Source organism: Idiotropiscis lumnitzeri, chromosome 15 (assembly GCF_059441095.1).
Source record: "Idiotropiscis lumnitzeri isolate Australia: NSW breed Sydney's pygmy pipehorse chromosome 15, RoL_Ilum_1.0, whole genome shotgun sequence".
NCBI classification, from domain to species: domain Eukaryota; kingdom Metazoa; phylum Chordata; class Actinopteri; order Syngnathiformes; family Syngnathidae; genus Idiotropiscis; species Idiotropiscis lumnitzeri.
Window position 1 is genome coordinate 15,029,229 of NC_142405.1, and position 24,560 is coordinate 15,053,788.

The window sequence follows — 24,560 nt, forward strand, 5'->3', positions numbered from 1 at the left end:
CCATTAAAAGCTTTGTCACCCGTTATGCTCATCAGTCCGTTTATGCACATCGGTATGTCCTATTATACTATGACGTTGCCAGTAATATTAATAATACATGTACGGATCGCCTGTCCTCTTCATGTGGACAAAATATGTCGTGCACATTCGCGGCGCGACACATTTGCACAATTGGTGGACTAGCGTATCGTCACTCTGGGTTGTATGCATTCAAAAATATATTTGGTTCGGTTAGAACTTTGCTAAAACCGCTGTTCCTCATTTTATTTTCTTCAGTAAATTGAAGAGATAAATGTAACCAAGCCGCATGCGTGTATGTATTTGTGTATGTGTGTGCGTGTAGGGGGGGCAGAGAGGAGAGACGGGGGCCGGCGGGGGGTTGAACAGTAAAAGTAAATGTGTGGTAACTGTACATCTTTCTATAAATTACTTATTGTAAATTCAGCAGCCAAAGAGCTACTGACATTGTTGGTGCAAAAAAAGTTGAATAAAAGTATTCATACCGCAGCAATAAAATATCTTATATTTGCAATTGTTTATATTTCTGTAATATACAGGGCGTGCATCTCGAAGTGATGGGGATGCCAGCTAAAAGACATCAATTTCACTGCGAGCACTGGACAACTTAACAGCGGAGTTCCTTCAGCTGTTTATTGAGCTGCTCCAGCACATCACGGGTGGCACAGACCAGTTTGCACACAATTATTTTGAGGCAAAACCCAGCAGTCAGTCTACACACAATAAAGTGTAATTTTGATGGTCAGGCGGGGGTGTACACATACACACACGCACGCACGCGCCAACACACAAACAATGCACACGCACGCACGTTGGTACATACAGTGAAACCCCGCTACTTCGCGGTTCACCTTTCGCGGGTTCAGTGCTTCGTGGGTCTAAAAAATATTAAAAAATTAAAAACTTTTTTGCCCGGGCTCTCCATTCGCTCCGCTCCGCGGGGGCATTGTAGTTTCGCCGAGCGGCACGACGGGGCGCTGGAGCGGTTAGACGGCCGGCGTGCGCCGAAGAAGAGCGTGGGCGAAGAGGAGAGTGGACGAAGAAGAGCACGTTCCCCCGGGCACGATCGGGGGCGACGTTTCGCGCGGTTTGGACCGTACCAGAGCTCCGGCCGGCGTGCGTGGCAGTTAAGTCGAAGAGGAGCACCTTCCGCCCGGGCACGAGCGGGGCGACATTTCGCTCCGTTCGGGACCGTATGAGAGCTCTGGCCGGCGTGCGTGGCAGTTAAGCCGAAGAGGAGCACCTTCCGCCCGGGCACGAGCGGGGCGACATTTCGCTCCGTTCGGGACCGTACGAGAGCTCCGGAGCAGGCCGGCCGGCGTGCGTGGCAATTACGCCGAAGAGGAGCACCTTCCGCCCGGGGCACGAGCGGGGCGAAATGAAACCGAGTTCAACCGAACGGAGACATGCTTCGGGGGAGCAGGTCCGGCATGCGTGACAATTACGCCGAAGAGGAGCATCTCTTCCGCCCGGGCACGAGCGGAGCGCGAGGCTGTCAGTTATGAATGAATAAATAAATAAATGAAGAATGCCACCTTTCATTTCACAGGGCACACCGGACGGCGTACCAGCAGGTAAAAGTCGAAGTAATTAAATAAATACAAAAAGAAGTAATTGAATAAATACAAAAATAATGGCTGGGGAATAAAAAAATAATAAGTTTTAATAATAATTTGTTTTTTTTGTTATAACATGAATTTCACTCTCTCTCTACCCGTATTCTATATGGTGTACTGTACACAGGGGGGTATACTGTATACCTGTTTTTTTAAGCATTTTTGAAGGGGCGCCGCTACTTCGCGGATTTTCAGTTTTCGCGATAACCGGAGTTTCACTGTAGTTCATTTCAGTAGTTCAATATTTTTTTATGTGCTAATAAACCGTTATTTGGTTGTCAAAAACACATTTTGTCATGCGTTTTTTTTATTTTATAGAAGGAAAGCATTATTTAGATCAGGCATCACCAAATGGCGGACTGCGGTCCGGATACGGACCGCACGATGGTTCGGACCGGACCCATGACCGATCTACGATGAATTTTTTTCAGGGCGCATTCGCAAAGGTTGGCGCTGCAATTCTAGTTAATACGGAAAAGGCGTCACTGATTTGAGCCAATCAAATCTTTTGTTTACGATCCACTGCCAATTGCGCAGCAGACCGGAAGAAAGTGCTGCTGACAGTATGCCTTGCTAAAAGGTTAGCAAGGCCGATGTGTGTTGTTTTAAATGAATGGACTGAGAAATTTAGTTTCGTTCTGGCTGCAGCAGATTCCAAACCAGTGTGCATCATATGCTCCGAAACCGTCGTAACATTGCGAAGCGCCACTACGAAACAAAGCACCGCAAAAACATCGAACTTCGAGTGCAGTATAACAGATTTTTACATTTTTGTTTACAGCCCAGCGGCATGCAAACGAATGCTCACTAAAAGTATCATGGATTTTGGGGAAACATAAAAAAACATTCAGTGATGGGGAAGTTGTGAAGGAGTGCTTAAATGCGGTTGCACAAACATTTTAAGGAAAACACAAAGCCCATATGTGTGAAATAATCTACCAAATCCCAATGGCTCTGACTCCGTTCCAACCCAGAATTAAGTCACTGGCAGGGCAGTCACAAACTCGTTTTTCTCATTAAGAGAAGTTAAAAAAAATATTCAAAAGAAAAGGTGGTGAATTAGTTTTTCAGGAGGACCGCCATTTTTATTGATTGTGTACTGAACATGTTGACCTGTTTTACTTGGATAATTAGGCTCTCAGTTTTTTTTAGGCTGATAACGCTTTGATTTAATAAAAAAAAAGGTAAAAGATGTTAACTCAATGCTCAGCAGTTGATATATTTCTGCAGGAGATATTTTACTGTTTTTTCTGGAAGTGGCACCCTTAAGTACCTGGAGCCACATTTTCTTGAATGTGAACTAAACGCCTTACATTTGTTTGACTGGCAAAGGTGTTTAATGGGAACATTACTACATATTTAGTATATAAGTGAGCTCTGTTGAAAATGACTAAATATTGAAACTATATAACAATGTGAACATTGGCTAGGCATTAAGGGAAGTTGGACTTTGGTTCGGACCTTTTAATTGGAAGAAATTTTAGTCATGGACCTCTGTGACTTTTAATTGAATACCTCTGTTCTATATCATGTACGTCAAGACTTGGTTGCCACAAAGTGTTCAGACTGAGGCATTACAACTTAATTGAATTCAAGATGGCGGCGCGCAGAGTCGCAGCGGCTCACGGCTCTCTCTCCCAGTGCTCCTTATTGCTTTTTATTTGTGTTTGCTTGGTCTTATTGGCACCAACTGAGGCACAGCATCGATATACCCACCAGGACATTGTGGACATTGGATATCGATGCGAAATAACCTTCACAGGGGAATTTTGCTATGATCGCAAAATTCCTGACGAACTGGCGAGGCCGCCCGGCTCACTGTGGCTTGTCATCGGGACCGGGAGGCGGCGACAGCGAAGCAGAGAGAGGAAGCAGAAGCGGGGCTGCAGGTCCGGTGTCTTGCTACGGCTGCGACGGCAGCCCCACAGGCAACCACTGCCGAGTCTCTACCTCACCAACGCCAGATCCGTGGTCCATAAAATCGACGATCTGGGATTACAAATCCTGGGAAACCGCTATGTGCGAAACAGCAGTGTGATCGTCATCACGGAATCCTGGCTACACGCCAACGTCCCCGACGCTAGCATCTAGCTGGCTGGGACACCGGTAAGAGCAGGGGTGGGGGGCTCTGTGTTTACGTGCATGAGAACTGGTGTGGCGATAGCACGATCGTTGAGAAGCACTCTTCCCCCGACATCGAGTACATGTCCGTTAAATGCCGGCCTTATTTTCTCCCAAGGGAGCTAACGGTAGTGATCGTCACAGCTGGTAACGTCCCTCCAGACGCTAACACTAGCACGGCGCTCTCGCTACTCGCGTGCGTCATCAATAAACATCAGCGGGCCCACCCTGATGGCGTTCACATAGTAGCGGGGGACTTTAATAAGGCCAATTTAAAGACTGTACTCCCAGAGTTCCACCAGCATGTCAAGTGCCCAACGAGGGGAGACAACACTCTCGACCATGTGTACTCGAACATCAAGCACGCATACAGGGCCCTCCCACTCGCCCCCCTCGGCCAGTCAGACCACCTGTCCTTGCAGCTCGCACCTGCGTACACCCCTCTCAGGCGCAGATTCAGGCCCACCACAAAGACTGTGAAAACCTGGCGTGATGACGCCATGAGTGAATTACAGGACTGCTTTCAAGACACCAACTGGAACCTCTTTGATCATCAGGACCTTGATGTTTACACGCATTGTATAATGGACTACATCAAGTTCTGCATGGAAACTGTGTCTCTAAACAGGACCATACGGACCTTCCCAAATGCGAAGCCCTGGATGTCCAGCCAGGTCCGCTCTCTCCTCAAGGCCCGTGACGCTGCCAGGTCAGCACGAGCCACCCTTTGCTGGGCTTTGTCGCCTTACCTGAGCAAAGGCATCAAGCTAGCCAAGGCAAACTACAAGAGGAGGCTGGAGTTCCACCTTGCCAGCAACAGACCACGGGAGGTGTGGCAGGGTCTACGGAGCATCACCAACTTCCGAGGCAGCAGCACGACCTCTGTAGACCCGAGTGCATCGCTGGCAGAGGAGCTTAACTGCTTTTTCGCTCGCTTTGACTCGCCCCAACCGTCACACCCCCGCACTTCATGCCTCAACTCCCCCCCACTCACCGTAGAGGAACACGATGTGAGGCACGCGCTCCTGGCTATTAACCCCAGGAAAGCTACTGGACCCGACGGAATACCAGGCAAGGTCCTCAGAGCATGTGCCCACCAACTGTCACATGTTTTCTGCAGGGTCTTCAAACGCTCCCTGGCTCAAGCAGTCATCCCCTCCTGCTTGAAAACCTCCACCATTACTCCTGTCCCCAAAAAGTCACCCCCAGTCCTCCTGAGTCGCTCTCATGCCAGTCATCATGAAGTGCTTCGAGAGGCTGGTTCTCTAGCACATCAGGGACTGCCTTCCTCCCACTGTGGACCCCTACCAGTTTGCATACCGGGCTAACAGATCCACTGAGGACGCCATCGACACTGCTCTGCATGTTGTGCTGGGCCACCTGGAACAACAGCAGAGCTATGCAAGGATGCTCTTTGTGGACTACAGCTCGGCATTCAACACAATCATCCCGGACATCCTCGTCGCCAAACTGGACATTCTCTGCCTCCCTGCCCTCACACGCATCTGGATGAAGGACTTTCTGACCAACAGACCCCAGACTGTGTTGCTCGGCCCCTACACGTCCTCCACCCGTACGCTGAGGACCAGTTCCCCTCAAGGATGCGTGCTGAGCCCTCTCCTATACGCCCTCTACACAGGGTTCGCGCTTAACCGCTTCCCGATTGCCCGGGGCAAGTGAAATTTGGCCACGGGCAAGGTAAAATTATGGGCAACTTACGCGACCGGGCAAGCATTTTTTTTAAAGCAGCCAAATATCTTTAATTCCGACGAAAACTGTCGTGTGATCTGTTTGTAGTCACTGTATGGTGATGGTTTAACCCAGACACCCCCTTATGTTGTGGTATGGTCCATTGGCCTTATCGGGGGCAATGGGCGGGCGCTACGGGGATCGGTTAGTTCAGTGAATGTCGAGTTAAAGTGAACGTCAATAAATCCCGCAGTATTGGAACTCGCTGTAGTTGCATCCTCATTTGAAGTTTGAAAAACACAACAAAAACATACGATATTTCGGCCGAAAATTGACAGCCGGAAGTTTTCTTACCTTCTGCGCATGTTTACAAGTGGCGACGAGTTCGTTCAAATCCGAACATTTCGGATTCCTCTGACATGACTAAAATAGCTCGAATATTTTTAAGTAGACGATTCAGTTGTGAGTAAGGAAGGGAGTAATATTTGATTATTGGCTGTTAATTCATTAGCTCCATGATGTGACCTGACATAGTGTCAGTGACTGTGTTCTGTTTATGCTATGAAACTTATGCAGGCAGCACCACAGGCACTGGTCTTAAAGGAATACACAAATTTCCCACACTCATAATTTACTCATGTGATTACTCAATTAATAGGCTCTCTTGGACTTAAAATTGATACTCTGGATTGCTGTAATATCATTTTCCCAATTTAACATGCAGATTTGTTAATTATTAAAACTACAATTAACATTTTCAATAACTGCACAGGATGATACATGCTGTTGTGAGTAGGGTTTCATGGTTGATGATGAAAACAAGATTAATTTATGCATATCAGATTATATGTTTATTTACATTTGTGGCACACATTTTACAACCATAAACATTTTATTCTTAGTCTAGCTTTCACAGGACCAGTTCTACCTGCCAGCTGCCAGCTCCTTTCGGACATATGCTTCATTGACTGTTTCTTAATGCCTGGAACGTCAGCAACATAGAACTCATGAAGGAATAACATAATCCTGGGTCAGCAGACACCTAATTAATGTGTTAATACATGATACATTTTTATATAAGCAACCCTTATGATTGTAACGTATTTTTAATTCTTTCTAGGCAGGAACTGTCCGAACAAAAAATTAATGCAATTTGTAATTAGACACTTTGTCATACAAAAAGTCACTCAGGGCAAGGTAATTTAATCTTCGGGCAAGAGAAAAAAAATTGTCACTTGCCCAAGTTGGGCAAGTAATTTGGCCACTCGGGCAAGGCAAATTTTAGTGGCACTTGCCCTATGGGCAAGCAGTTTTTAAAGTTAACTTCGAACCCTGCTACACCTACGACTGCAGCCCGGCCCACGGAAACAATACCATCGTCAAGTTTGCTGACGACACGACAGTGGTCGGTCTGATCTCGGAAGGTGACGAGACAGCCTACAGAGAGGAGGTCCAGAGACTGACGGCTTGGTGCGAGGACAACAGACTGCAACTCAACATTGCAAAAACAAAGGAGATCGTCATCGACTTCAGGAGGAACAAGACGGTGCCGCCCCCCCTCTGCATCGAAGGCGTGTGTGTGGAGAGGGTCCACACGTTCAAGTTCCTGGGAGTACAGATCTCCGATGACCTTTCTTGGACACACAACACCACAGCAGTGATAAAAAAGGTCCACCAGCGTCTGCACTTCCTGAAAGTCCTCAGGAAATTCAACCTGGACAGGAAGCTGCTGCTGGCCTTCTACCACTCGTCCATCGAGAGCCTGCTGACGTACTGTATCTCCACCTGGTAGTGCGGCTGCACTGAGGCGGACAGAGTGAGGCTCCAGAGGACGGTCAAAACAGCGCAAAGGATTATTGGCTGCCCTTTCCCCTCACTGTCGGACATCTACACCGCCCGGTGCCTCAGCAGGGCTCTCAATATCGTCAAAGACAATACCCACCCAAACTCACACCTGTTCGACCTGATGCCCTCTGGCAGGCGCTACGGGTGCATCAAATCAAGGACCAATAGACTGAGAAACAGTTTCTTTCCAAGAGCCATCTCCATTCTAAACTCTCACACGACCACCCTTACCTCACAGAACAGCAACGTGATGTGTTTTTATATATCCTATTCAGTATTATTTTCCATTCACTATTCTCTTATTTATCTAATTTATATATTTATCTGAATTATTGTTGTATTGCACTGGAGAGGGGAGCTCTCTAATCTCGCTGCACACTTGAGTACAATGACAAAAGGTATTTCTGATTCTGATTCTAATTAAACGGTCACAAAATTGTGTTGCCAAAGCTCTGGTTAAATGGTAGGTATTGCTCAATGTTAGTTGAAGCACTGCTGTATTCAAATTAAATCGTCACCTTCACTATATTGCTTAAAAAGAAATTGTACAATGACATATTTTGAGGGGGACTTTTTCGGGCAACTTGATATTTTTTTATTTTATTTATTTAAATTCATGTTACTGGTTGTTCATGCAAAAGTAGTTTATGAACAAATGAAAAAAATATAATAGAAAACTGCAATTCCTTTCAAACAGTTTTAAAAGAAAATGCTATAATGGCATATGCAAGTCTTTCTTTACAATTATCGGTCATCATTTTATGGGAGAGGTGTATCAAGCATACTAGCAGTATTGATACTTGGTGTCGGTGGTAACATTCATAAAATAAAATTGGAAGATTATGGCCCTTCAAACACCCAAAAATAATTGGCTAAATGGCCGCCTATGCTGTACCACTTACAGCAATTGTACTCGAGTAATAATGGTCTTAATATATATTACACATAAATCTATAGTATAACCTTGTATCCTTAAAATTTGTTCATAAGGACATTCTATGGACCCGTTATTGAAAACAAAACAAATCTTAATTTTTACAAGCAATTAAAGTTGCGAAACAGTAAAGGAAAGTAACTGTTTTTTTTACAGTTAGCATCCAGTGTCCACAGGCAATGGGGACCGCCGACCTACGAATTGTGAAAATCAGCATATAATTGTCGATCATTGAAATGCATTAGGGGGGAATCAAATGTCATTTTATGCATTATAAACGTTTTTAATAATTATTATCGGGAATCCGTATTTTTCAAAAATTGGGATCAGCCTGAAAAAAAATACAAAAAACACAATTACTCACACTTGGGTGGGTAGGGGAAATATGTTAGATTTCACAACTAGGAACTGCAGCCTGGAATTAGAAAAAAGTTTTTTTAAAGACCCCGGTGGAGTCCTTCCGCTCTTGTTTCCGGTTGGTCAAGCCTTGTTGTTTCTTTCAGATCACAATGCTGCAGGCAATACTCATGCATCAGCGGCTTAAAACAATGTAATTTGGATTGCGATATTGCCGTATTGTCATTTAGTTATCTCACATAAAAATGCATAATTCGTGCGCTACCTTCTTTAGTATTGGCTTTACAGCTACTAATAACGTCCGTCTAAAATGTTAGCAATAGCTTGTCTCGATAATTATCCACAACATTGGCTAGTCGCTACCATATTCCAGACCGGCCGCAGTATGCATTTACTTGGAACCAGACATGGTCTTTAAGTGATGTGCGTTGTCTCAGTCTTGTAACGATGATCAACACGATATTAAACCACTAAACATTGTAGCAATTAGGTAAATAGGCCACAAGCCGTTCCGGTGCTTTAGGGGAAGGCTGAAGAAGATGCCCACACAAACTAACAACAACGTATAGTTTGTCAGATTCACGTGAGAGTCACACATGACGAATATATTTAAATATTCGTATTCCCAAGAAACACATTTATTTGTTTCATGAATAGTTAGTCTGATTCTTTCGCTAAAATTTTAGGCAGTGGGGATTCTTACGTCGTGTGGATCCTTTTTCCAGAATAATTGGGAGCAATGGCCGAAAGACTCTGTCGATGTCACGTAATTCACTCCGTTTCTGTCAGGAAAATCTCCATGTGAGCTACCGGTATTAGTCCTAGCATACATCGTCGGTTATGAGGTTCTTTGTATCTTTTAAATGATAATCCAAGCCGCTTTGTCAGGATCTTCGGTAAAGAAAAATATTTCTTCTTTGAAATACACGTTTTGGCGGTGGACAAGTGGAGTTATACAGTTCACAACTGCCCTCTGTTGGACTGGAGTAGAATAAAACGAAAGACGGAATGGATTTAGAGGGCAATCCAAATTGCGTGTGGTATCACAAATTGTAGGTAGTAAAGTACATCTGTACATTTTCTGTCGTCGCGGTACTTTGAAAACACAAACGTATCATTATGCCCTCATTACACATTCATACAGTATCATGAAGACGAGAAAAAAAAGTTTCGTCAAAAGTCCCTAAATGGTTTATTATTAAGACAGCCACTGGGATATTATAGCACCATCACAACAGTAAAATTTTACCCATTAGGGTTGTTTCAACTGCCATACAAATATTTTATGTTGTAGTAATCTATCCAAAAATTTGGTTATAGTAACCAATATGCAAATTTAATTCTATACATTACAATCTCCAAGAATATGAATTGCATTAGGTTATCAATAACTATGAAAAATGTTCAACTATAAATCTATAAGAATTTACGCTAAAATACAAACCTTTAACCAAATATAATATGGAATTGGTCTAAATATTTATAAAATGACAAAAGAAATTAAAATCAGTGTCAGACAAAACAATTTACAGAAACTAAAAACAAGAAAGGGAATCAGTGGGAAATAATTTGTCACTGTTGTGCCAAGCTTGAGGAGCCAAATGCTGGCAAGCAGTGAGACAAGTCAGAAGTGCAATCGCAACTCTTACACAAAATGTATTTTTCCAAAAAAATAGTCCAGTTAACCCCTCCATAGAAGCAATAATCCAACAAAGACTACCTAACCAAACTAAATACAAGCAAACTGATGAAACAATGAGGAACAAATGGACAAGACACAGGTGGCCAAAGGAGCATATTGGTAGAAACAAGGGTGATAAAAACAAGTGGACACAGAAAAAAAAATCCTAATGAGATGCAAGACATGAGAAGGCCTTCAACAGAGTTCCTCAATCCTGTTCCTCGGGGGCCGTCACCCTGCCTGTTTTCCATCTCTCCCGGCTGCAACACACCGGATTAAAATGATCAGATAATGGGGGAGATGGAAAACAGGCAGGACACCGGCCCTCGAGGAATTGAACTGAAAAAAAAAACAATGATAAAACTAAAACCAATCAAAACCACATCAAGAAAAACACAACTCATAACACGGCATGAGTTAACAGTATGCAAACACTGTAAGGTCAATTACAGCACATTCCTAGTTCAATTTACAAGCACAAATTATACTTCCAAGAAAGTACTGTACTCCTGGGATTTTATAGCCAATTATTTGAAAAGATTTCTAAACGTGTTGGCTTTGCTTTGGGTATTGGATGTTTAGATAATGTCTCATGTGTTGGCACTATTAAGATACAGGCTCGACCAGGTTTGTCCCAGGCTGAAAAAGAAACAAAGAAAGAACGCAATAGAGCAAATGAGATCGTATCAGTAAGGACCAAATGTACACAGCCCATATCTCCTGCCCAGGAGGGCCAGCTATGTCCTGGGCTGCCTCTGTGGACTCAGTGGGGGGCAGGAAGATGATGGCGAAACTGTCATCAATGCAGGACAACCCAGCCCACCCCCGCAATGACACTCTTAGAGCACTCCACAGCTCCTTCAGTGATAGACTGTTACACCCTCGCTGTGCGTAGGAGAGATTTTGCCGCTCCTTCCTGCCGGCTGCTGTCAGACTGTTTTACAAGAACATTGGGTCAACTCTACAAATGGGCGTGCATTAGTGCATTAGTGCAGTCCTAGTATGCAATACACACTACTAATGTACTTTAGTTCAATGGTGTACTTAATTTGACCAATGCTGTATTTAGTTTATCATTGCAGTATTTTTATCATTGCAGTGTTTTCATCATTGCAGCATTTTTATTTATTTCCCCTCTGTACCATGGACAGACATTAGGAGTGTTTCCTTACACTTGTATAAGTTGTGGGGTGTAAGTGTGTATATACTTGGGGATTTGTGTATATACATATATACTGTGTATATTCGCATAGGTTTGCTTTTTCTGAATGACTGCTACTAATGTTATACATTAACGGCTACATTACGCCGCCACCTCTGTGTGATCTATATCTTTCCTGCTGTAACACTAAGAATTTCCTCATTGTGGGACTAAAAAAGGACATCTTTATCTTTATCTTTATATATAATCAAATCTGAATGTTTCATATGACATAATTAGAGCATTGAAAAAGTCAATAAGTCATAAAAACATTTTTGGACAGTCTCTTTTTTTCGACAATGGAAGTTTTAGTGAAAATCCGCCAAAACTAAAAAAAAATAAATAATAATTACCGCCTTGGTACAACGTGATAACTCATTCATTTCCTAATATGTTTTTACTTCCCACCACTCAAAATGTCCAGGGAGACCAGACCCTTCCAAACATAGTTTTTTATTTTATTTATTTATTTTTGCTAACAGCAAAATTAACTATGCTGTCTATTGTATAAATATATAGTAAAATAGTTCATGAAATAATTAGAGCATTGAATAAGTTAATAAGTCATAAGAAAATATTTTTTGGGACTGACCCTTTTTTGACATTGGCAGGTTAACGGAAAATACTACTTAACACCACGTGATTTGTCCTATATTGGATTTTGCAGATATATCAAAGCGGAAAATGTTATGCAAGGTAATTAGAACCATGAAAAGTTAATAAAGTCACAACAATGACAAATTTTAGAATTAACATAATTTATGTCAACAGAATTTAACCAACCAAACAACAATTACTGAACAAACTATAAACAAGGTTGTGCCCCCTTACGGCTACATTAAACAAGAACACACACAACACTTTTTTTTTTTAACAATTAAATCCGTAGTCCAACAGAATGCAATTTTGTGCAGTATGACACTTGGACACTTGCAGTCTACTCTCTTGAACAATGAAAGTGTTGGATTTGAAATAATAACACTTGATTTCCAAACGATTTTAAGCCAGCAACGTGTGCACACTTGCATTGCATTGCTTTGCAAGCCTTCATTGCATTTTGCAGACATGCTAAGCAACGCAATGCATGCACGTGTGCACCTTTCAGGACCATAAGGTATAAGTACCAAACTTTCACCAAATCAGACGGGACGTTCTATAATGCGGAGCGCTTTGTTTATGGGCCGAGTTCTTTGGATTTGTACGTGTGACTTTTTGGAGCACTACGCATGACCTACTGGAGGCATTTTGCGGCGCATCTTTGGCACTCCCTATTGGTAAAGTTCAAAACTGCAAAGCGCTGAAGGATTGACTGGTATGAGCATTCCCGATGGCCACGGTTTGAGTCAGTCAGGTGTCAACAGTCTAGTACTATGTGTGGGAGAAAGCTGGATAAAAAGGCCGCTGTCCACGATGTTGTAGTCTGTCTAATCATTAATGTTATTACAAACAAGAAACATCACAGGTTCGATTAACCTTTACACAACAGACTCTGCAGACATAAAAAAAAAAACACGCTGCCCAAAGCACACTACTAATGACATCATTAACCAGCCATCTGATTGGCTGAGGCACACCTTGAATGCTTTGCAGCACATGGGATATGAATGGCATGAGTTACTTGTTTTGTGTTAATTGTATTTCAGGGGGACCCACTCTTTTCCAGCATGCGAGCTACTTATAAAATAACCAAGTACAAGTGATCTACCGACTTTATTTATATATTTATATGAAAATAGAACTAGAATTCTTTATATCTTTTAGGTACAGTATATATTGATGTACTTTGCATATCTGCATGAAACCTAGTGGTGGGCCGTGCATTTCACACATAGGCCTTCAGTGAAGTCCTACTTTGTCCAAATTGAATAAATCCCCCTCATAATACCATCAATTATAACATCACGCCCTTGTATGTGCATGAGCGGTGATGTCTAAGACTTTGGAGGACTGAAAGTGCCAAAATTAAATAAATACACCATTGAAAGATTTCATTAAAATGGTCATTAATTAATTGTTTCATTCCTTCATTAAATATGGAATTAAGTAAATCCAATAAATAAATAAATGCACCATAAAATAATTAAATTAAAGTGTCATTAATTCAATGTTTCATTAATTAAATATGGAATTAAATAAAATCAATGTGTCAATAATTAACTAACCAATAATTATACATAAAATATATCATTATTTCTGTATTTAATTAATTATTTCATGGTCCCATGTTTCAGTGTTTTATGAGTTTATTTTAACTGTCAAACTTGCCTATATATGACTGGCTGCTCTGTATGTAAATGTGATCAACCACATTGGCGAGCTGCTGCTCAATGGCGATTAACGCAATGGGCACCCCTGAATTACGTGATTGATCTCGACATTTCACATGGCTGTAAAACGGTTGTTCTGATTAATGTAGTGGCTCATGCAGATGGCAATAGGTCACGTCACATATAAAAAGCATTTTCATTCCATCTGGTTAAGCTGTTTCAAACTTCACTACAGCCAAGTGGTTCACACTGCTGCCAAACAGGAAGTTTTCTTACTCTTTGCTTGTCCTCTTTGAGTTTGTGTGGTCTCTCTTCAAGCCATGGACTTTGGCTTTCCCCTCCAATTCAAAAACGTTTATGAGATTTAAGAGTGATTTAAGACACAAATTGCCCATCTGTGTGATTGGAAGTTTGAATGGTAGTCTTGAGTGAATGGTTAATTGGCTCCAGTAGGTCAGCAAACCTGAACAGAATAAGTTGGAAAGAAAATGGATATTGAAAAATTCTACTGAGTGGGGTTGATGGACATTGTGCGAACAAAATAATGATTTTAATAGTGTTTCTAGTTCTTCCACGTGTTTTAAATCAACACAGTCATCAGAAACATGCAGCATAAAGAAATGGGTTGAAGATAGTTTAGCATGACTGAAAAATATATATTTCCTGTAGTGTAAGTACGCTTTAGCTTGAGCACACAAATTGATGGCCGTACATTCTTCTTTAGGTCGTTACATCAATCACAAGGGGTTGTCCTGGTCCTGATGGAGCCAAGCAACCACCGATCATCAAGAAACCACAACCATGTTTGGTGTTATTCAGTGGTTTTCGGCATGGTGTCATTTTTTCCCAGTCTTTTCCTAATTGTTGACCTTAACTGAGGTGCCGGAGGCCTGTGGTTATTTACATGTTGTTCTGGTTCCTTTACGACCTTGTGGATGAGTGGCTACGTCGTTGGAGTACTGTCTTATTCACCACAATTCCTCCATTTGTGGATAATGGCTCTCATCGTGGTGTGGGAGAGTTCGTGACTCGTGAGCTTCAGGCATTGCTTTGTAACCCTTTCGAGATTGATAGGTCACTGTCACTCTGGTTGTTATCTGTTGTTCAATTTCCTTGGATCATGGTATTTAATTGCACCATTATGAGATCTTTTGGACGACTTCATTTAGTCAGACTAGTTCTATTTATTTGACAGGTCTGTAATTAGTCTTGTGTGTGATCAGTGAAATTGAACTCAGTTAAAATGGGATTAGCCAAAGTTCATTCATGATTTAAAAAGGGGTGTGCAAACTTTACCTCAGAGGGATGAGTTATGAATATTTTTCCCTTAATTAATAAAGGATCTTGAACATTAAAGTGGCGAGACTACATAAAAAAATATTGAAAAAAAAAGAAATATTTCAGAGATTGTAAATACGTTTTTTTTTCACGTAATTGTAGCATGTTTCAAGTCAGTTTTGAGCTGGGTTATAAATATCCTCAAATGAATTCTATGTATCAAATTCTGAACTGCAGATCATATCAATTACTAACCTTTCTGACATACTCTTAATTAATGTCTTATGGAAACAGGAAAGTATATCATATGTTTTACACCACTAGGTTAAGGATAAAAACCTATATTAAAGAACAATGTGGTTCCTTTTCATGTATGATGCGGGGGCAACAAAGACAGGTCTCTGGATTGTTTCAGCCACCCACCCCACTGTTCCATAAAAATCCAAACATACATGAATTGAACTTTTCCTGCTTTGATATTCTCTAGTTCTCTAGACTGGTTCAAGCTCCCTCTTGAACATTGTTTCCATAGTTCTATGAAAAAACAACAACAACTACAACAAAAATCATCTTTCTGGCTTGTACGTTTTCAAGATTCCCGTCATTACTTCAAGTCACCTTGATTTAACTAACACGCTGATCAATATACACTCATTTTAGTTTTGTACACCTGGGTCGAATTTGACAAGGATTCGGCTCAGTTTAGACACATTTTGAAACATCTGTACATCCATCCATCCATTATCTGCGCCACATCTCCTCATGAGGGTCACGGGCATGCTGGAGCCTATCTCAGCTAACTTCGGGCAGTAGGCGGGGTACACTCTGGACTGGTTGACAGCCAATCGCAGGTCACACAAAGACAAACAACAATCCACGTTCAAAACACAAATCGGGGCAATTTAGAGTGTCCAATAAGCCTACCATGCATGTTTTGGAATGTGGGAGGAAACCCATGCAGGTACGGGGAGTACATACATACAAACTCCACACAGGAAGGTCGGAGCTGGAATCGAACTCTGTACCTCTGAATTGTGAGGCGGACGTGCTAACTAGTCATCACCATGCCGCCCAAGCATCTGTATAAAATAATGAAATTAAGTATTTTCATTGATGGATTATTTTGGGTTATGTTAGGAAAACAGATAACATTTCAGACATTAGGCATTTTTTTTTTACTTCTGTCAAATGTCAAAATGGGTCAAATTTAACCCAAGCAATAAGTTTGTCTTGTTTTGTACGTTTCTCATTTGTAATTTACACCAATTTTGCCAAAAAAACATTTCACAAAGATACAATAAAATACAATACAACTTTATTTATATAGCGCATTTCACAACAGCTGGAGCTGTAACAGAGCGTGCTAAATAATCAGGATCTTGCTTCTCAACAGCAAGAAACATTTATTTTTATGAATAGTGTTTGATGAAATAATATTTGGTGAAATCTATTAGCGCAACAGTATTACTACATATTTGATGACATACAGTATGAGTCTAAATGAAATAATACTTTCTTTGCACCTGTTATAGCACAGTAAAATAATTTACACTGTTGTTTCATTAACATTAACTGTATCTAGTCAGATACAGTGGCTTTCTAGAGTTCTGTTTAACATTTGATTTCTAGGATTGAGGGGTTATGGTCGAGAATAGCCAAAATTATTTTGTCCATGTATTTCCGCAAACGCAGGTTGTTCTCCTCCTGTGCTTTCAAAGCATCAACGAGCTGAAAAAGAAGAAATGCTATCGTAAAACCAATATGAATGTCAATCACATAAAGGAAAAAAGGAAACAGACCTCATCCCGTGAAGCATTGTCAATTTCAGCAGCCAAACACTGGACCTTTGCATGGCTGGAAAACAGGCTCTTTGACTCATACAAACTCAGACTTAAAATCTGAGCATTCAAGTCATCGTTTTGATCTCGCAATTTATTGTTCGCCTGTAGAAGCACAAACAAGGTTGTTCCTTTCAGACAGTGTTCTGATTGAAACATTATTGTTGTTAAAGATTTGTAATACTCAGCTGCAAATGGAAATTTACTTTACATTCTGCGTTACCAGAGTTGCTATTTACAATACAGTACAATACAATACAACACATCCATCCATCCATTATCGGTACCGCTTCTCCTAACTAGGGTCGCGGTGGGTGCTGGAGCCTATCCCAGCTATCTTCGGGCAGTAGGCGAGGGACACACTGGTTGCCAGCCAATTGCAGGGCACACAGAGACGAACAACAATCCGTGCTCACACTCATACCTAGGGGCAATTTAGAGTGTTCAATCGACCTGCCATGCATATTTTTGGAATTGTGGGAGGAAACCAGAGTACCCAAAGGAAACCCACGCAGGCACGGGGAAAACATGCAAACTCCACACAGGAAGGCCGGAGCCGGGATTCAAAATCCACGACCGCTGCTGTCTCTCACTGTTAGGCCATCGTGCTAACCGGATTTGGCAACTGGATTTCTTCAAGGTATGTACGATGAATAATAAAGACAATTGAGATTAGGTGTGTCCCAATAAAAAATGTTTCACTTCCTATCCAATACCGATGTTGCGGACTAGAGATTCCTCTATCGTCCAATCCGATATCAGCAAGAATGATGCATGCTGTAATTAAATTTTTTCGTATGAATTCTTTATGAGAGACTTGATTAAGGTATACTATTAATTGGAATATCAATCATCGGCAATAGTAGGTATGAGAATAATTGACACATTTATTTAAAACATTTTGGAATAACAATGGTCAGCAATGGTAGGTATGAGAACGTATGACCCATTTATTCCAAACATTTGGGGTGACATAAATTCAACCTCAAACATGAGAATGTTCTGTACTTGAATAAAATAAATGCAAACTAAAGCTCTAGATTGTTTTTGTACTGGTTGTAAACGGGCGGACACAACTTTTTTACTTGGTTGTACCAGCTCTAAACTTTCTAAATATGCCAACTTGCAGAAAGTCACTTACTTAACAATAGATGTTAATTTTTCTTTTTAAAAAATTCTGTGAGGTATGGCTGAACGATTTTGGTAAAAAAAGGTTTTGCAATTTGAGGGAAAATGCCATTATACCATTAAAAACAAAATGTATTACTGTAATAAATGCACTAAAGCGGTTTTGCAAGGGAGGCTGTTCATTCTCAAGTTTTTAAAAACTACTTTCTGTCAAGTATAATTTTGTATTTGTGTAATTTTTAGGGATGTAATGATTCACTCAAGCCCCGATTCGATTTTCAGTTCACGATTTCGATTCGATATTTTATTGATTTATTTATTTATTTTTTAATTGCTGCCACGCTTGTCTCTGTGCGCTCGTGCGATGCTGCAGCGGTCCATAAACTAAATACGCATTGATGTTTAGTGCAAAACGTGTAAATGTTTGGCTCATTTTGAATGGAACCAAAAGCTATACACTATGACGAGTTGCACCTGTCCTTGCTGCTCACACCTGCGTACACCCCTCTCAGACACAGATTCAGACCCACCACAAAGACTGTGAAAACCTGGCATGAGCCCGCCATGAGTGAATTACAGGACTGCTTTCAAGACACCAACAGGGACCTCTTTGATCATCAGGACCTTGATGTTTACACACAGTGTGTACTGGACTACATCAAGTTCTGCATGGAAACTCTGTCCCTGAACAAGACCAATCGGACCTTCCAAAACGCAAAACCCTGGATGTCCGGCCAGGTTCGCTCACTCCTCAAGGCCCGTGACACTGCCTTCAGGTCAGGTGACAGAGCCCTGTATAGTGTGGCTCGTGCTGACCTGAAAATAGGCATTAAGCTAGCCAAAATGGACTACAAGAGGAGGCTGGAGTCCCACCTTGCCAGCAACAGACCACGGGAGGTGTGGCAGGGTCTACAGAGCATCACCAACTAACGAGGCAGTATCATAACATCTGTAGACCCGAGTGCGTCACTGGCGGAGGAGCTAAACTGCTTCTTTGCTCGCTTTGACTCACCCCAACCGTCACACTCCCGCACTCCATGCCTCAAATCCCCCTCACTCACCAAAGAGGAACACGATGTGAGGCGTGCGCTCCTGGCTGTAAACCCCAAGAAAGCTACTGGACCCGACAGAATACCAGGCAAAGTCCTCAGAGCATGTGCCCGCCAACTATCACATGTTTTTGCAGGATCTTTTACCGCTCCCTGGCTCAAGCAGTCATCCCCTCCTGCTTGAAAACTTCCGCCATTATTCCTGTCCCCAAAAAGTCACCCACAGTCCACCTGAATGACTACCGTCCTGTTGCTCTCACACCAGTCATCATGAAGTGCTTTGAGAGACTGGTTCTCCAACACATCAGAGACTGCCTTCCTCCCACACTGGACCCCCTACCAGTTTGCATACCGAGCGAACCGATCCACTGAGGACGGCATCAACACTGCTCTGCATGTTGTGCTGGGCCATCTGGAACAACAGCAGAGCGATGCCAGGATGCTCTTTGTGGACTACAGCTCAGCATTCAACACAATCATCCCAGACATCCTCATCACCAAACTGGACATTCTCTGCCTCCCTGCCCTCACACGCATCTGGATAAAGGAATTTCTGACCAACAGACCCCAGACTGCATTGCTCGGCCCCTACATGTCCTCCACCCGAACGCTGAGCTCCGGTTCCCCTCAAGGACGCGTGCTGAGCCCTCTTCTGTACGCCCTCTACACCTATGACTGCAGCCCGGCCCATGGAAACAACACCATCGTCAAATTTGCTGACAATACGACAGTGGTCGGTCTGATCTCGAAAGGTGACGAGACAGCTTACAGGGAGGAGGTCCAGAGACTAACGGCTTGGTGTGAGGACAACAGACTAAAGCTCAACATTGCAAAAACAAAGGAGATCGTCATCGACTTCAGGAGGAACAAGACTGTGCCACCCCCCCCCCTCTTCATCAAAGGCGTGTGTTTGGAGAGGGTCCACACATTCAAGTTCCTGGGATTACAGATCTCAGATGACCTCTCCTGGACACACAACACCGCAGCAGTGATTATGAAGGTCCACCAGCGTCTACACTTCCTGAGGGTCCTCAGGAAATTCAACCTGGACAAGAAGCTGCTGCTGGCCTTCTACCACTCGTCCATCGAGAGCCTGCTGACCTACTGTGTCTCCACCTGGTACAGCGGCTGTACTGAGGCAGACAGAGTGAGGCTCCAGAGGACAGTTAAAACAGCACAGAGGATGATTGGCGGCCCTCTCCCCTCCCTGTCGGACATCTACACCACCTGGTGCCTCAGCAGAGCTCTCAATATCGTCAAAGACAATACTCACCCGAACTCACACCTGTTCGACCTGTTGCCCTCTGGCAGGCGCTACAGGTGCATCAAATCAAAGATTAATAGACTGAAAAACTGTTTCTTTCTGAGAGCCATCTCCATGCTGAACTCTCGCTCACAAACACAACCACCCTTGCCTTGCAGAACAGCGACATCATGTGTTTTTATTATCCAATTTTGTAATTATTTTCTATTTCATTATTAATTCTTTAATTATTCTAATTTATATGTTTAATTAAATTATTGTTGTTTTGCACTGGAGAGGGGAGCTCTCTAATCTCGTTGCACACTGTACAATGACAATAAAGGGATTTCTGATTCTGATTTTGATTCTGAGAAAAAGGTGCAACAAATGTTGGGGGCAGCAGACACCCAGCCCATAGACGGGCCCAGCGTTCCTGGTCAACGAAGTCACCTGGAATGACTCCTACACATTGTCCCAGCTCGAAGATGCCCTTGAATACATCGCCAGCTCTTGCTGGTTCAGTTCCTTTGACTTGCAGAAAGTGATTGGTATGTTCGGCTGGCAATTCGTGTGTTGAGATTCAAAGTCAATGCGATAGTTGTATTGACAAGACAATACACCCACAAGTTTTAGATTTGTTCTAACAAGAAAAAAATACAAGAATTCAAACCCATGCAATTTTGATTCATACTCACACAAAAAAATTAAACACATGTAATTTTAATTTGTATCCATCCATCCATTATCTGCCGCAGATCCGGGGTCAGGCAAGCCCAGACTTAACTCTCCCCAGCTACGTCTTCTAACGCTTGTGGAGGGATTCCCAGGCGTTCCCATGCCAGCCGGAAGATATGGTATCTCCTGCCTCTCCTGGGTCATCCTTGTTGTAACCAGTTGACCAAGCCACCTCATCTGGCTTCTCTCAACATGGAGGAGCAGCGGCTCAACTCTGTGTCCTTCTCGGATGACCGAGCTTTTAACCCGATCTCTGAGGGAAGGGCCTGACGCCCAATGGAGGAAACTCCATTTTGCCTGATCTTGTGGTAGAGGGACCGAACAGCTCGTATTGGGGGGCTTGCTATCCCGCGCTCCCCAAGCACCCTCCACAGAATTCCCTGAGGAACACGGTCAAATGCGTTCTCCAAGTACACAAAACCCATGCAGACTGGTTGGGCGAAATCCCATGCACCCTTGAGGACCCTGCCGAGGGTGTAGAGCTGTTCCACTGTTCTGCGGCCGGGACAAGTAACAGTATAGATATGGTCCAACGTTATAGTCTTAATTGCCTGGACTTCGGATTTGGTTCAACATGAGATTTGTTGCCAGTTAGAAACTGTGAAAGGAACAAAGGTTTCAAAGAACAATTCAATAGACTCAAATGTTAGTAAAATATTTGGGCCTCACTTGAAATCTGAAGCTGAGGGGCGCGGATACTTCAGCAGATAAAAGGCCTCGCTTTTGTATCTCTCTCTCTCTCTTTCTTTCTTTCTCTCTCTCTTTTTTTTTTTTTTTTCCCAAGATGGCGGCGCGCGTAGACGCAGCGGCTAACAGCTCTCCCTCCCAGTGCTCCTTATTACTTTTTATTAGTGTTTGCTTGCTCTTATTGGCACCAACTGAGGCACAACATCGATATACCCGCCAGGACATCGTGGACATTGGATATCGATGCGAATTAACCATCACAGAGGAATTTTGCTATGATCGCAAAATTCCGGACGAACTGGCGAGGCTGCCCGGCTCACCGTGGCTTGTCATCGGGACCGGGAGGCGGCGCAGGCGACGCAGAGAGAGGAAGCAGAAGCGGGGCTGCAGGTCCGGTGTCTTGCAACGGCTGCGGCGGCAGCCCCACAGGCAACCACTGCCGAGTCAGTACCTCACCAACGCCAGATCCGTGGTCCACAAAATCGACGATCTGGGATTACAAATCCTGGGGAACCGCTATGTGAGAGATAGCAGTGTGATCGTCGTCACGGAATCCTGGCTGCACGCAGATGTCCCCGACGCTAGCATCCAGCTGGCCGGGCGCTCGCTACATCGCGCGGATCGGACGAGGGACACCGGTAAGAGGAGGGGCGGGGGGCTCTGTGTTTACGTGCATGAGAACTGGTGCGGCGATAGCACGATCGTCGAGAAGCACTCTTCCCCCGACATCGAGTTCATGTCCGTTAAATGCCGGCCTTATTTTCTCCCGAGGGAGCTAACGGTCGTGATTGTCACAGCTGTTTACATCCCTCCCGACGCTAGCACTAGCACAGCGCTCTCGCTACTCGCGTGCGTCATCAATAAACATCAGCGGGCCCACCCTGATGGCGTTCACGTAGTAGCGGGAGACTTTAATAAGTCCAATTTAAAGACTGTACTCCCAGAGTTTCACCAGCATGTCAAGTGCCCAACGAGGGGAGACAACACTCCCGACCATGTGTACTCGAACATCAAGCACGCATACAGGGCCCTCCCACTCGCCCCTCTCGGCCAGTCAGACCACCTGTCCTTCCAGCTCGCACCTGCATACACCCCTCTCAGGCGCAGATTCAGGCCCACCACAAAGACTGTGAAAACCTGGCGTGACGGCGCCATGAGTGAATTACAGGACTGCTTTCAAGACACAAACAGGGACCTCTTTGATCATCAGGACCTTGATGTCTACACACATTGTGTACTGGACTACATCAAGTTCTGCATGGATACTGTGTCCCTACACAGGACTATACGGACCTTCCCAAATGCGAAGCCCTGGATGTCCAGCTGGGTTCGCGCTCTCCTCAAGGCCCGGGACGCTGCCTTCAGGTCAGGCGACAAAGCCCAGTACAGGGTGGCCCGTGCTGACCTGAGCAAAGGCATCAAGCTAGCCAAGGCAATCTACAAGGGGAGGCTGGAGGCCCACCTTGCCAGTAACAGACCACGGGAGGTGTGGCAGGGTCTACGGAGCATCACCAACTTCCGTGGCGGCAGCACGACCTCTGTAGACCCGAGTGCATCGCTGGCAGAGGAGCTTAACTGCTTCTTCGCTCGCTTTGACTCGCCCCAACCGTCACACCCCCGCACTTCATGCTCCAACTCCCCCCCACTCATCGTAGAGGAACACGATGTGAGGCGCGCGCGCTCCTGGCGGTTAACCCCAGAAAAGCTACTGGACCCGACGGAATACCAGGCAAGGTCCTCAAAACATGTGCCCACCAACTGGCACATGTTTTCTGCAGGATCTTCAACCGCTCCCTGGCTCAAGCAGTCATCCCCTCCTGCTTGAAAACTTCCACCATTATTCCTGTCCCCAAAAAGTCACCAGCCGTCCACCTGAATGACTACCGTCCTGTTGCTCTCACACCAGTCATCATGAAGTGCTTCGAGAGGCTGGTTCTCCAGCACATCAGGGACTGCCTTCCTCCCACTCTGGACCCCTACCAGTTTGCATACCGGGCTAACAGATCCACTGAGGACGCCATCGACACTGCTCTGCATGTTGTGCTGGGCCACCTGGAACGACAGCAGAGCTATGCAAGGATGCTCTTTGTGGACTACAGCTCGGCATTCAACACGATCATCCCAGACATCCTCGTCGCCAAACTGGACATTCTCGGCCTCCCTGCCCTCACACGCATCTGGATTAAGGACTTTCTGACCAACAGACCCCAGACTGTGTTGCTCGGCCCCTACACGTCCACCACCCGCATGCTGAGCACCGGTTCCCCTCAAGGATGCGTGCTGAGCCCCCTCGTGTACGCCCTCTACACCTACGACTGCAGCCCGGCCCACGGCAACAACACCATCGTCAAGTTTGCTGACGACACGACAGTGGTCGGTCTGATCTCGGAAGGTGACGAGACAGCCTACAGAGAGGAGGTAAAGAGACTGACAGCTTGGTGCAAGGACAACAGACTGCACCTTAACACTGCAAAAACAAAGGAGATTGTCGTCGACTTCAGGAGGAACAAGACGGTGCCGCCCCCCCTCTGCATCGAAGGCGTGTGTGTGGAGAGGGTCCACACGTTCAAGTTCCTGGGAGTACAGATCTCCGACGACCTTTCTTGGACTCACAACACCACAGCAGTGGTAAAGAAGGTCCGCCAGCGTCTGCACTTTCTGAGAGTCCTCAGGAAATTCAACCTGGACAGGAAGCTGCTGCTAGCCTTCTACCACTCGTCCATCGAGAGCCTGCTGACGTACTGTGTCTCCACCTGGTACAGCGGCTGCACTGAGGCGGACAGAGTGAGGATCCAGAGGACAGTCAAAACAGCGCAAAGGATTATTGGCTGCCCTCTCCCCTCACTGTCGGACATCTACACCGCCCGGTGCCT

At 44.2% G+C, this 24,560-nt stretch overlaps 2 protein-coding genes across 4 annotated transcripts in view; both read right to left on the minus strand.

The window, feature by feature from the left end:
- Window positions 1–9,550, minus strand: part of LOC148323058 (uncharacterized) — a 46,680-nt gene extending 37,130 nt beyond the window's left edge. For both annotated transcript variants that reach the window (XM_088317842.1, XM_088317841.1), the window contains exon 1: window positions 9,284–9,550. In XM_088317842.1, the coding sequence (XP_088173968.1) occupies window positions 9,284–9,412 (129 nt within the window). In that variant the 5' untranslated portion in view covers window positions 9,413–9,550. The remainder of the gene's footprint in view (window positions 1–9,283) is intronic.
- A 6,750-nt stretch (window positions 9,551–16,300) lies between these two features.
- Window positions 16,301–24,560, minus strand: part of rab11fip4a (RAB11 family interacting protein 4 (class II) a) — a 70,772-nt gene continuing 62,512 nt past the window's right edge. For both annotated transcript variants that reach the window (XM_088317839.1, XM_088317840.1), the window contains exons 13-14: window positions 16,807–16,950; window positions 16,301–16,735 (exon numbers count right to left, since the gene is read on the minus strand). In XM_088317839.1, the coding sequence (XP_088173965.1) occupies window positions 16,619–16,735; window positions 16,807–16,950 (261 nt within the window). In that variant the 3' untranslated portion in view covers window positions 16,301–16,618. The remainder of the gene's footprint in view (window positions 16,736–16,806; window positions 16,951–24,560) is intronic.